General features: G+C 43.9%; 3 protein-coding genes across 3 annotated transcripts; 1 reads left to right on the top strand and 2 right to left on the bottom strand.

Annotated features, from left to right (window-relative positions):
- Positions 1-1,658: 1,658 nt before the first annotated feature.
- Positions 1,659-3,330, bottom strand: EAE98_001994 (uncharacterized protein; the record flags this gene model as incomplete). The annotated part of the gene is made up of 2 exons (XM_038949613.1): positions 1,659-2,459; positions 2,716-3,330. 2 exons carry the CDS (start codon positions 3,328-3,330, stop codon positions 1,659-1,661), a joined length of 1,416 nt encoding a protein of 471 aa, XP_038814598.1.
- A 1,149-nt stretch (positions 3,331-4,479) lies between these two features.
- Positions 4,480-7,451, bottom strand: EAE98_001993 (uncharacterized protein; the record flags this gene model as incomplete). The annotated part of the gene is made up of 2 exons (XM_038949612.1): positions 4,480-6,222; positions 6,318-7,451. The coding sequence occupies 2 exons, from the start codon at positions 7,449-7,451 to the stop codon at positions 4,480-4,482; spliced, it is 2,877 nt and encodes a 958-aa protein (XP_038814597.1).
- A 3,855-nt stretch (positions 7,452-11,306) lies between these two features.
- EAE98_001992 (uncharacterized protein) lies at positions 11,307-11,712 on the top strand (the record flags this gene model as incomplete). The annotated part of the gene is made up of 2 exons (XM_038949611.1): positions 11,307-11,360; positions 11,452-11,712. The coding sequence occupies 2 exons, from the start codon at positions 11,307-11,309 to the stop codon at positions 11,710-11,712; spliced, it is 315 nt and encodes a 104-aa protein (XP_038814596.1).
- Between the last annotated feature and the right edge of the window lie 1,549 nt (positions 11,713-13,261).

Raw genomic sequence — 13,261 nt, 5'->3', positions numbered from 1 at the left:
GCCATCGAAACGGCCACGCCTATGTGTATTCACATCGACATCCGCAGATACTTTTGATCTCAAAACTTGGGCTTATCTACAAAAGCCTCAAGATGACGCCGCTCAAATACCCCTCTTCCTTTTTCCATCTTCCATATGTAGCTTCCACACAATCTTGAACTTTGTTTCTCAGTGGAATGACGAGTATCAATTGTTTCACATCGTGAGATGTACTCTCTTTTCTTTTTTTTTTGTGAAGACCGTGACGCAATGATCAACATTTTTGCATCAAGCCGGGAAGCATAAATTCTGGATCCGGTGAGGTGAATGATCGGCAACTAGTGGTATGCTTAGTTTAGTGACGAATGTTTTAGGGACAACATCCTGTGAGGAGTGTGGTTTTGATAGGACCCTGAATTCGAGATGAATGAAATCGGGGATCTCATGTAGGTGATGCATCGAAATCTTCATCTTGATCGAATGATGAGATAGTTCCAAGTTGATTCGTTTTTGGAGCCTCGCTACGAGTAGATAGCAAATTATCCTCGGGACAATGGATGTTGACGTGTGCCGCTTTGACATTTTGCTTTTTGCTTTTTGTTTTCGTCGACTCCCTACGAGTATTGTTTATGCATACCGGTAATCTCCATTGCCATTGCCACCACAGCCTTTCCTCAAATCTCTCTCCTACCGTGTGTCCTCCAATGCCCAATCTTGCATCTCATTCGCTTGCGTCCACTTGCTTCTCCCCTGCGTCCTCACAATCCCCACGTCTGTGCTGTAGAATTTCACATCTCCCACCCGCGAATACCACGCTATGGATCTATCATTTGTCAAAGCGGGACGAATGGGTAGTTGGCTGGAATGTTTCACCAGTGATATACGAGGAGAATCGGATGAGTGTGGGCTTTGATCGTGTATCGATAGTTTTGTACGATATGGGGGATATTTTTCGAGGGGAGGATGGGTTCGTGGAGATAGGTATTTATAGATGTTTATGTAAGATACATGGTGTTGAGTCGTAGAGATGAAACTTGGGCGATTTTTTGAAAGGATGGCGATGTGTGGACGGATGGATGGTGCTTGGTTTTTTGATGAGGAGGGGAGTGGAGTGGGGAGTGGGAAGTTGATGGGAGGTGGAGGTGGAGATGGAGATGGAGGGAAGCGAGGGGACAGGAGGGCGGAGGGAGTAATAGAGAGAAGGGAGTAGTGATGGGCAGATAGGGGTATATATGAGGATATATGTATATATATATACATAATAATAAGACCAATACTTAGATACGAGGTCCGCTTGAGTTCCAGAACGTAAAGTCAAGTTTTAATTTTCGTATATCGATTGCTACACTACATTATCTCATCATATTCTCGACCATCTATGAATCTCCCCTTTCAAAGACTTGATGTGTATATGTATGTATGTTTACCTGCAAGGTCAGTACTACTATCTAACTCATTTATCGTTTCTCGTACCATCGAGACCACCTCGTACATATTACTTGTAGAAGATATCTATATATAGATAAGTAATGTGATAAAATATTAGAAGCTGCGACTATTATTATTAGTATGACTATATTATTATACATATATATTATCATTGCATAATAGGGATGTGAAATGAATGTATGAGTAACTTTTGGAGTTATATTGGATTTGTTCAATGTAGAGTAATCTCGTTAACTCTCCTCCTCTACAGGCTTTGTTTCTTCAATACTAATCTCTGTATTTCCATCGGAGCTTTGACCTCCTCTACCACCACCTCTTCCGCCCCTCCCTTCCTTTTCCCTCCCTTCCTTTCCCCTTCCTCTTCCTCCACCCCTTCCACCTCTACCTCTACCACCACCACCACCTCTCCCACCCTTCCCCATCGGCGCCTTCCTATTCCTCAATTCCTCCTCCAAATCCGCCACTTTCACCCCATCCACCCACAACAAACCCCCCTCCCTCCTCCCCTCAACCCTTTTCCAAAACCTCGTTCCCACCACCCCTTCTTTATCCCCCTCCGTCAAAACCACCCCATTCTCACTAACCCACCACTTCATCTGCGGTTCCTCCACCAAACACCTCTTCACATCCACATATATCAACACCTCTGCATCTCCCCTCATCCCACTCACCACCCCCCCATCTTCCGGAACCCCCGCCCCAAAATGTACATGATTCCTCCCCATCTTCTTCAATCCTCCACTGTTGACAATCTCGTCGTAAAAAGCAAAATAAGTCCCATGCACACATGTTTCCGGTACATTCCCCGCTTCGAGCGTGATGGGGACCAGTAGCGCCGCGGAATCAATCGCGATGGAATGTCCCTGATTAGCACGGATCATCCAATGTTCTGGATTTTCGGAAGAAGGAGAAGGCGGTTCGGGAAGGGATGGATTGGGTTTCATAGAGAAACGCTGCTTGGCGTTATCGGTGACGGCGGTGCGGATATCGGCAAAGGTAGGTTTGAGAGATTTGAGACGAGGCCATTGCATCTGTGACATTTGTGAGCTGCTGGGTTCATGGAGATTATATGTGATGAGTTATGTTATGTTGATGGAAATTGAGAATTTCCACGTGATTTTTCTCCTCCTTCTTCTCTTCCTCCATCTCCCCATACGATACCTTCCTATTCTCCCCTTCAACTCTCCCTATCAACCCCCCCGCCCCCACCACCACCACCAAAAAAAACAAAACAAAAAAACAGAAGACCAAGAACCAAAAAAAAAGAAAAGAAAAACAAAAACTCACCACCAAATCCAACCTAGCAAACCCCTCCCCATCCAACCTCACCCCCTCACTCTCCGCCGCATGTCTCAACAACTTCGACAACGCCTTACTAACAAGTATTTCTCTATTTTTTTCATTCCCCCCAGTACCAGTACCAGCACCAGCACTAGCACCACCTCTTCCCTTTCCCTTTCTCATCCCCCCTCTCCCACCCTTCCCACCCTTTCCACCCCTCGCATCCCCCCCTCCTCCCATCTCCATCTCCACCGCCTCTCCCTCTCCCTCTCCCACCACTCTCGCCCCATCCCTCACACTTACATTCTCCATTTTCCCAAGAAGCCTCTCTTCTCTTTCCCTTTCTCTTTCCCTTTCCCTTTCCCTTTCCCTTTCCCTCCACAAATGCGTATACAACCCCACAATCCCACGATTACAATCACACACCCCAAGTTCCAGTCCAGATCCCAATCCAAGACCAAAATCAAGATCAAAATCAAGATCACAAGACGTACTTCTCATGCGATTCTGTAACCCACTCCGTAACCCACTCTTCCTTACGTCGCAGTACTTAAATCCAAATCGCTCTTTCCCAAATGCCAAATTCCTTAATATTGTGATGCGCAGAAAGTTTTTGTACATTAATGATTTGTAGAGGGTGAGTAAAAGTAAAGGAAAGGAAAGGAAAGGATTGGTGAAAAGGTTGTATGCACGAGTATGGATCTAGGTATTTGATTTAACCTTAGTGGGGTAGATTTATGTAGATACAGAGATACAGTAGATGAAAAGAAAGAAAGAAAGAAAGAAAGAAAGAAAGAAAGAAAGAAAGAAAGAAAGATTCGCTTATCAATCATAGGTATACAAATACAGAATAAAATCATTAATAAAACAAAACAAAACAAATTTGATCTGAGTTGAATTAATCCAATCCAATCTAATCCAATCCAATCCAATCCAATCCAATCCAATCTAATCCAATCCAATCCAATCCAATCCAATCCAATCCAATCCAATCCAATCCAATCCAATCTAATCCATCTAATTAATATATCCATTCAGATATAATTCAATAGATACCTACCTACCTACCTACGATATAAGCACAATACATTCTCTCTCACTATTACATTCACATTCACTATTACATTCACTATCACCATCACCATAAAAAAGAAAAAGCAATACTACAACACTACAATACTACACTACCACCATCAATCATGTCATGATCATGCCTTTACGCAAAAAAAAAAAAAAAACTCTACATTTATTTATTTATCGCTAGTGAATAAAAATATAATACATTCATAGGTAAATAGACACCTATCACCTATCTATCCATCACCTTCAATCCCGGACTCCTACCAATCCACCTGGATCCGTCTCCTTATATGCCAAAGCGGGATTCCAATCGAATAGCCATATCCAGCAACAATTCAAAGTGATTGGTTGTATAAACACATAAAGCAAGCAACCAAAAAATTCCCAAGCTTAGGCTGAAAAAAACCGCACGCCCAAGACAAGCAGCAATATGTACCTAGAGAGTATGCCCCTCAACCCTCTCGCGGATATGTAACCTCGCTGATATGTAATCCTCAAACCCCTCTAATCGTGCCATCGTGTGTACCCAGGGTATCTTGAAAAAAAAAAGTTTCTCTCCCTACGGTGATAAAATCAAAAAATAATGTAACGAAATCCTCCCCCCTAATAATCCTGTTCGCAAAAGCGTCGAAAAGAAACCCCCAAAGAACTCCAAATTTTCTTTGTACAAATGAAGACCATAAATGAAATTTATTGATAAGCACCATGTTGCGAAGGGCCCAATGGTTCTCTACTTCTCATCAGGCTACCAGCTCTGCTTCTAGCGGCGAAAGTCAAAGGGGCAGATACCTTTCTCTGCCCACGTTCTTCTGCCAATCTTCCTGAAAGGCTTGTAGTATCTCTCTCTGGAGTTCGCTCAAGATATCTTCGGCCACTGCCACCCGTGCTTGAGTTTATAATAATTTCCCTTTCTGGTGTTCGTTCATAATATCTTCTGCTGGGGGTCGATTGGGTGAGTAAAGAAGATTGTGGCACCCTGTTAGGACTGAGGGCTGTAGTATGAGATCTTCGGAGTGCTAATGATGACGAGATTGCGCCAGATCTAGGATCGTCGTCGGGTAGGGGATGACGTGATAGTTCGTCTCGTGGAATCTCCCCCCTGCGTCCAAGTTCTGTCTTCGCCCTTGAAGGTGCCCTAAATCGGGCTTCGACGGTTTCCTGAGGATCTTCGGTTTCAGCGCGTCGATTACGAAGTAATAAAGATGTGCGACGTCCTGCAGCTAAACTTTGTGGTGTTGTATTCTCAGGTGGTGGATATCTCAAGGTTGGCAAGGCAGTCGTTGCGAGAAGGCTGCTTCGTCGAGCTTCAAGACGACTATAAGATCGTGGGCTTGCTTTTAACCTTGCTACGTCACCAGAAGGAGGTAGCCTTGGACTGACCGGCTCGATACTCTGTCGAACTTCAGTATCTTGACCATGACTATTTTGTCGGATCTGTGTCAGTGTAGTATCGGGATCGTTTGATCTTCTTTCCGACAATGAAAGACAAAGCTCCGTTAAGCTGCGACACAAACTGTCTGCTTTGCGACGAACTTGTCGATCAGAAATGTTAGGTTGCGCTCCACCAATGACTGATTGGGAACTCGATATAGGCCCAGGTTGACCAGAAGTTCCCATCATGGCAGATATTGCCAAGGCATCATTTGCTGAAGCCTCCAAAGACTTGTAAATTTCGGGATCCAGTAACGGCTTGGAATTCATCAATGCAGACCGTAGGAGAGGATGGTTTTCGGCTTTAGACATATCAACATTAGGGGCTTCAGTAGGTGATATGCTATTGCCTCGTCCACGTTTAGGTGATGTTGACATGGTAGTTTCTGTTGTGGTCGCAGTAGGCGGACGCTCGTGGGTGGCTCGCGAGACTGCTGCACCAGATGTGGTAGGTAATTTCCCCGTCAGTTCCAATCTATGTATGCGCGATTTTAGATCATCCAATTCGTCCCAAACGGTTGAAGGTGCAGTGGTGGACACGGTCGATGCAGTGCCTTCTGTTACACGCTGTGTTTCATGTTGATCGCTGATCTCCATCGGTTGCGCAACAAGTGGAGAAGAATGATAAGCAGTGGTTCGGGGAACGGAATACGAATTAGACAAGTTTGATTGTCGGTATGCAGTGATTGTTCGGTCCTGTATAGATGGTCGTCGTCCAGCATATGGCTGTGGCTCGGAATCGGCTTCTCGGTTATTCGTTCGTGGAGTTGTAGGGGTCGACAGCGATGTGGCTGCAAATGATCGCTTCTTTTGCTCGTTCGAAGTCGAGATCGCTGAAGGAGGCCCTCTCCTTGCGAATGAATGATCCCCTGAATCTCGCAGTAAACTTTCTGCATCCGCTGCGTAACGAATTGTAGGGTTTGTTTCTTGCTCAGGTTCACGACGAAGATACGAAGCACGAAAGTTGGGAGCAGGGAGAGATTGGCGCATGCCGATGCGAGACTATTGATGAGTTAGATATCTTAAGCCAATGATGGTAACCATTCCGACGCAAGTTGGAATCGCACAAAGATAGGACAAGATAAGAATGTAATTACCTTTTTAGAATCTAATCTACTCAAGGCTGGAAGGTTCCTCTGGCGGTTCAAATCGTCTTCCTCTTGCGCAACCTGTAAGAATAAATCCGCTTCATCGGAGTTTCGTTCATCTGGTGAATCTCTCCGAGGATTCCGCCCCTCTAAACTCCTCAATGCGGATTCCCTCTCAGCTAGATCTGGTTCCATGCTTTTATTGATTGTCACACCCCTTGGCGGTAAGGTTACAGGACGTGATGGTTTATTCTCCAATGATAATTGAGGTGCATAGGAAGTTGAAGGAGAGGGAGATTGATCCAAATGAGATTGATCCGCAATCCAATTTGTTGTTTGTGAGATGTATGATGCGCCTTGGGATAACATGGTCGGAGGAGTTTCTTTTGCGACTTCAGCCGTTATTCCATTCTTCCCATTGGCGTGCGTTAGCAGGTTCCTTGCTTTTTTTTCAGAGGTGCCAATCCTTGAAGAGATTTCGTGTTGAAGTTTGGTGGAAGTATTAATCGTGGCTGAAGGTTTGTTTGGCGTTGGCGTGGGATAAGATAATGTTCGACGCGATGATGCTGATTTAGGTGAAGCTGCTCTAACCGGACTGCCAGTGAATGAACTCAATATTCGGGTACGAAATGGTTCTTTCTTATTATTATTCTGATTTGTTGGACTAAAGGGGGTCGCAATAGTCGAATGGTTTCCCGTGAATTTTAAATCAAAACTAGAAGATTTAAGTTTCAGATTTAGATGACTATTATTATTGTTGCTGTTTTTGTTGCTTAGCTGCTCAGCACCACCAGCTGCGGGATTCATGTTGGAATTGGGGGTGGAAGTGGAAGTGGAAGTGGAAGTGGAGTTGATATTGATATTGGAATTGGGATTGGGAGCAAAAGTAGAAATAGAAGTAGAAGCAGAAGTCGAAGGATTTCCAACCGCCGCCAGACTGGAGTCTGCTGAGGGTTGTGATAATGTTGAACGGTGGTGATATGGTTTGGTTTTAGATGCGGTTGGTATGTGTGTGACTATCTCGGGCGCATCATGTACTCTTGGGAGTTTGGAGGAGTTATGAACGACTCTATGGGAATGAAATGACAGAGGTCTTGGTTTTGACTTTGTGGTAGTAGTTGGTGACTGAGGGACTTGTGACATCTTGAATAAAAATAGGTCAACATATCAAGTCCAAGCGGAAAAAAAGATAGGTAGGTAGGTATGGAGAGCGGAGAGGGGAGAGCGAGCCCAAAAGGAATAAAAAATGGAGGTATGGAGAAGGTGTGTTTGTGTGTGAGTGTGAATGTGAGTGTGAATGTCACTGTCACTGTCAATGTCAATGTTAATGTTAATGTTAATATCAATGTTAAAATGTGAAAGAGAAAAAGGAAAAAAATCCAAGCAAATAACCAGGTTAGGTAGAATGATGTGAGAGAAATGTCTACTTAGGTTCACACTTGTCAGGTTCCGTCGTCCAAGGAGATCTGAGCACCACTGGGTAAAGGGTAAAATGGGAGGGTATGTAGCCAGTCAGTATGCTCGCTCCGATGCGAAAAGTAGCTGCATCAATTGATCCATACCCACAGCATCAATATGTAATAATGAGAGGGAGAGCTGTGCCCCATAATGGAAAAGTAAATATGAGAATTGTATTGGATAGATGAGAATAATTGGAGAATTGATAACGGATTCATGTATCCTGTGAGATTGCTCTTATTACTTGACAATTGTGTATATATAGGTATCTGGGTATGGATACTTTGTACATATATAGGTACATACATAGGTACATATATATACATACATATATACATACACACACACACACACACACGCACATACAATTCATCCCACCAATCCCTTATGAAGAGAATAAAGACAATACGAGCAGAGAGAATACACAACGAGAACATCTCCATCTATTTAAAGGAGAAGTTCGGCTGTGTGATTGGTTTCCTCTCTCAAGTTCTGTAACGGTAACTACGACTTATCTATCTACTAGGTACTTAAATACTTGGTGTATCTTTCTTTGTACGGGTATTTATTTCATCTACGAATTCTTGTTCTTCCATCACATTTCTCACGTTTCCTCTCGGGATTTCACCATGTTTCAATCAATCAGTCATAGGTATCCTATTCATTTTACTTGACTCCATCTCATCACTCATCCATCGAGTGGAAGCTTTTGGCGGTGCTGCATCGCATAAATGGCCCTGTCAAAATGCAATCAACCGTAATTTCCATCTCAGCACTCGCATTAGGGCTTCCAGAACCCTTGACATCCGTTTCGTAGCGACTTTTGCGCAATCATTTTTATTATGATTACAAACAATGAGTAGATCTCTCTCTCCTTTCGTCTTTTCCTCACGGATGAGCATTTATTAACATTCAAGCTTCTTCCTAGAAATGGGTAGACCTACCCCAGGACATGCCCCTATATTTGATCATCAAACATGGTTCTTATCTGAAGTCATATTAAGATACTGGCAATGACGACTCCCTTGGTAAGTGGAGCATCATATTAGTCTTCATGCAGATGCAGATGCAGCAGAGGGTGTACGTACAATTGGAAATGTTCTCACACATTCGACGACACCTTCTACTGTCTCTTGATTCGAAGAAGATCGAGCCTCTCACGCTCTTGCTTTGGGAAGCTTGACCCTCTCTTTCCACCTGACGCATGTAACTAGTAAATTACTTATCCACCATGACCTCTCACTGCATAGATTGTGCTCTACGCGAGAAAAGTGCATATTGATGGGTCGCTATGTTTGATGTGGTGAGGGGAACTTTTCACCATGGGAAATGCAGAAGGTGGTCATTCTGAGATGATGAATAATAAGGATCACATCAAATCACATCGTATCGTATCGTGTCGTATCTGACGGACTGAAGGGATTAGATAACGTATCTCGATTGTCCAAAACCTGATGACCACGATTTTCGGAAGCAGGTTGAGAGCACATGTTATTTGCATCTTCACATTGGCTAAGACAATAATATGGGTGAGGGGAAGCACGACAAATCGACAAGTCGCCACTCGCATGGAGCAGGTGTGAACCCTCAGGGCCTAGCTCGGGCCGTGGCCACTGTCAAGCGGAGAAATAATTTGTATCATCCTGTACCATCATTCAGCTCCTGTACCTGTGCTGGTGCTCGCAGTCCACTTTCAAAAATAGCTTTTCATTATTGTTGTGACTCTCGGCAGGTAGGTAGGTAGGTAGGTAGGTGCTAGGAAACGCGAACGTGTAACAGCTTGTATCTTGTGTACGAGATGTATAATTGTACAAAGTAGATGTCATGGTTCGAGACCAGTAGTTCTATAACCCTACTCGCAGCCGTGGTTCTGCAAGGCCTCGGGTAGTGTCAAGGAAAAGTTGTAGCATCGTACAGCCTCAACTGCAAGTCAGATCCTTTGAATGGTTGAATGGCTGACCAGCTGGTCTTGGATACCAATGGTCAAGAAATGACTGCCGAAGATCGGAGGAATTTTTGAACCAACCGGTTGATATAGATTGTGTTGGATACCTATTCTAGGTAATCATATAAAGTTTCTTCCCGTATTGTAGAGAGCCTCTCAACCTTAAAATCGGCCAAACGCATTCTTCATGCAGTTCGAAGGGTTGAGCCGGTGTTCAATGGATTGATTGACCTGGACTGGAAAGACATAATGATATGAAAGATGTACGAAGCACTATGTTTTACTTGGTGTCAGTTCCTAACTTCTTATGTATATTTGATGAGTGGACAATGATCCGTTTGACTATCCAATGAATTATCCAAACTTTATTTAGAATCTCTCATTAAAAAAGTGTCGGGGATACCTGAAAATTTCTCAAATTGTTGCAGCGGTTGTGGGCCGTAATATGATGTACTGCATGTACATTCAGGGGCAAGGACCCATTGATGTCCCAGAACCACGAGGGCAAAATGAGGATTGACCCAAAGAGGCGACCTGGATGCGGAGGGCGTAATTTGGTCTGGCCAAATGGGTATTGAATCTCGTCTCGCAAATGGAACGGGTGTCTAAGGACCATCAGAATCAGATATATGCTTTTCTCACCAGTCTTCCGGTTTCGCGTGAAATCGATCGTTTGCAGTTTGCCGTTCGCAGTTCCCATTCCCAGTTCCCATTCCCAGTTCCCAGTTCCCCCCGATAGATAGCTACTAGCTACCTAGCTAGATGTTCGTCCCAACTTCGGCTTAGCCAGTATTGACTTGTGTTTAAGGCGATTCGAGTTGTGGATAGTAAGTACGTAGATCGCGGCTGAGTCTCTTTCTCTGTAACAAAATAATGTGAGACTTCTTAGACTTCTTAGACTTCTTGGACTGCATCGAACCCCAGGATGCGAATTGAGTTTTCCCGTTTTCCATGATGAAATATAAGACCGAGGTTTTAAAAAACGTTTGACTACCTCGAGACTACCTAGTACCTACGTTTGCATGTTACGCACAAAACATGGTTGGTCTATTTACATAACAAGCTGCCACACAAGTCTTCTTCAGGGTCGTCCTTGAACATAATCGAAATTTATTTCATTAGCATAACGGTGAAGATTCTCCACCTTCTTCCACTTTCTTTTTCTGTGGCCATGTCTATATTTATCTTGCCCTTTGAATTTCGACTTCGTAGTCCCCTGAAGAAGACGAAGAAGACCTGTATATGAACAAAGCTTCAATAGTTGGGAAAAAGGATGAGATGAACTCGGGGATGAAAGTCTGTCTGTACTCTGTGATTTTGGGGTTGCTGTCTCAATATTCATGCCTCGCTCGGATCGATAGCGAAAGTATATCATGAAGCAGATATACTTTTGAGCGGTTCGATCGACTTCAATACCGGACTAGTCTTATGTACTCGTCGATGTTCTTGCTCAAGCGTCTCGTGTTCCTTGAGATGGCCTTCCCAGCATCAATTCTACACAGTAGCTACCCCGTGCTACCACAGTTCTATGGAATTTTGTTCGTACTCGCAGTCTCGTCGTCCCGTAGTTTCGCAACTCGTTACCAACCGTTGTAATGAGATTTCCTATGTGGGGTGTTTTGAAATGCAATGACCTGGATCATGCTTTGGTATGAGATGAATATGGGATAGCATGGCCCAAAATCAATTTCATCCCCCGCAATGCTGGGAGGCGACAAATTGGACATGACCCAGAAATAGGATTCGGGAGCGAGAGGAGAAACCCTGACCTTTTCTTCTTTCCGTCATGAATCTTCGGTCTCTTCACTGTTCTTGGACGTGGACGTGGACGTGGACTTGGACTTGGACTTGGACTTGGACTTGGACTTGGACTTGGACTTGGACTTGGACTTGGACTTGGACTTGGACTTGGACTTGGACTTGGACTTGGAGATGATGGAAATACATACAGAACCAGGACAATCAATTAATGTACGTACAAGTCAAGTAGACAAGGAGTAGGTGCACTGTCTCGACTGTGCATACCTCCAGCTCCAGCTACCCGAGGAAGACTAAATTACCCCAGCCACACTGAGCCTCAACGATCCAGTATCTCCAGCTCCCGAGGTCTCTCTCTCTCTCTCTTTTTTGGATCCCTCCTTGCCTTGTCTTCATGATCAGACGGAGAGAGCGAGGATTGATCAATCTATCATGCCAGGTTATGCGACAGTAATGTGAGCTCGGAAGAGGGGAAGGGAGGTGATATGACCTATTAGAGCATCAAAGCAAATGCAATTGACCCTTGATAATCCATGAGAGAGCATGATGATCCGTGATTATCCTTGACCACCCTTCCGTGATCCATCAATTCTACTTTGGCAAGCGTAATTTTTCTTATTTTTTTCGTTATTTTTTCTTTCTTTCGCTTTCTTCTCATTCTCATCAATTCTATTGGCGTAGCATCGGATATTCATAGTTTGTTTCATATCTTCATCATGGATGTTTAGGACCAATTAAACTGGAGAGACAAAAAGTGGTTAAATCTATTTTGGCAACGCGTGGGAAGTAAGTGCTGGGTAGGTACTGGGTAAGTACTGGCTCGACTGGGTAGGTATGCAGTGTGAAATCCTGAGGCAATCGAATCAGGATTCCACTTGGACTGAACTTGACCCATTTGCCTGGACTGGCTCGACTGGACAACAAGGCATGGAGGCATGGAGCCATGGAGCCATGGAGCCATGGAGCCATGAAGGAAAGTGATGAAGCGGGTTCCAGCTGGTTTTTTCTATGCACCGAACTGTCAATGTTGTAGCTTCCATTTGCGTTGGGGTTTTTTTCTCTCTTTCTAAGCCTCTTTCTCTCTCTCTCTCTCTCCCTCTCTCTCTCTGTCTGTCTGTCTGTCTCTGTGACTGATTTTTCTCTAATTTTATGTTTCTCTCAACCAACCCTTTCTTCTCTTATACCCATTAACTGTGTTCTGTTCTTACACGCCCTGCCCCAAAATTCCATACTTTTATATCATCTCATTCGACCAGTATATCTTCTTCTCTACTACCTTTTCTCTTTCTTTCTCTCTCTCTCTTTCTCCCTCTCTACTTTTCATCATTTTAACATTATGATTTTCATTGTCTGACATCATCCTTCTCCGCTTCTCATCATTTTTATATATCTTTCCTTTTGATTTTTTTTTCGAGGACTCGATCGAATTCTCTTTGCGACCGAAAAGCCGCGGCCATTCCTTTGTTCTCGAATCTCGACCGACACCCAAAACACGCACACATAGACCCAGCTACCTAGCTACCACCAGCTTGCAGGCCTGTTCAATCCATCATCCGATCAATCAATCAATCAATCAATCCGTGGAGGCGCAGACAATACATTTGGCGCATCAGAGTTTAAAGAGGACGACTTCGATTTCGCTTGAGTCGAAATTGACATTAACATTGACATTGACGTTGAACTTGTGCGGGATTCTCAACATCAGACATTCTATTTGATATTACTGTCGAAAGGTTGAGCATCGATTCATAACAACCGTACGCATCTTCACCAGGCGCAAAAAGAAAGGAAA

This window comes from Botrytis deweyae (genome assembly GCF_014898535.1).
Source record: "Botrytis deweyae strain B1 chromosome Unknown BDEW_003, whole genome shotgun sequence".
Lineage (NCBI taxonomy): Eukaryota > Fungi > Ascomycota > Leotiomycetes > Helotiales > Sclerotiniaceae > Botrytis > Botrytis deweyae.
Note: the sequence above shows the minus strand (reverse complement) of the source record. Positions and strands in the feature narration are given on the sequence as shown.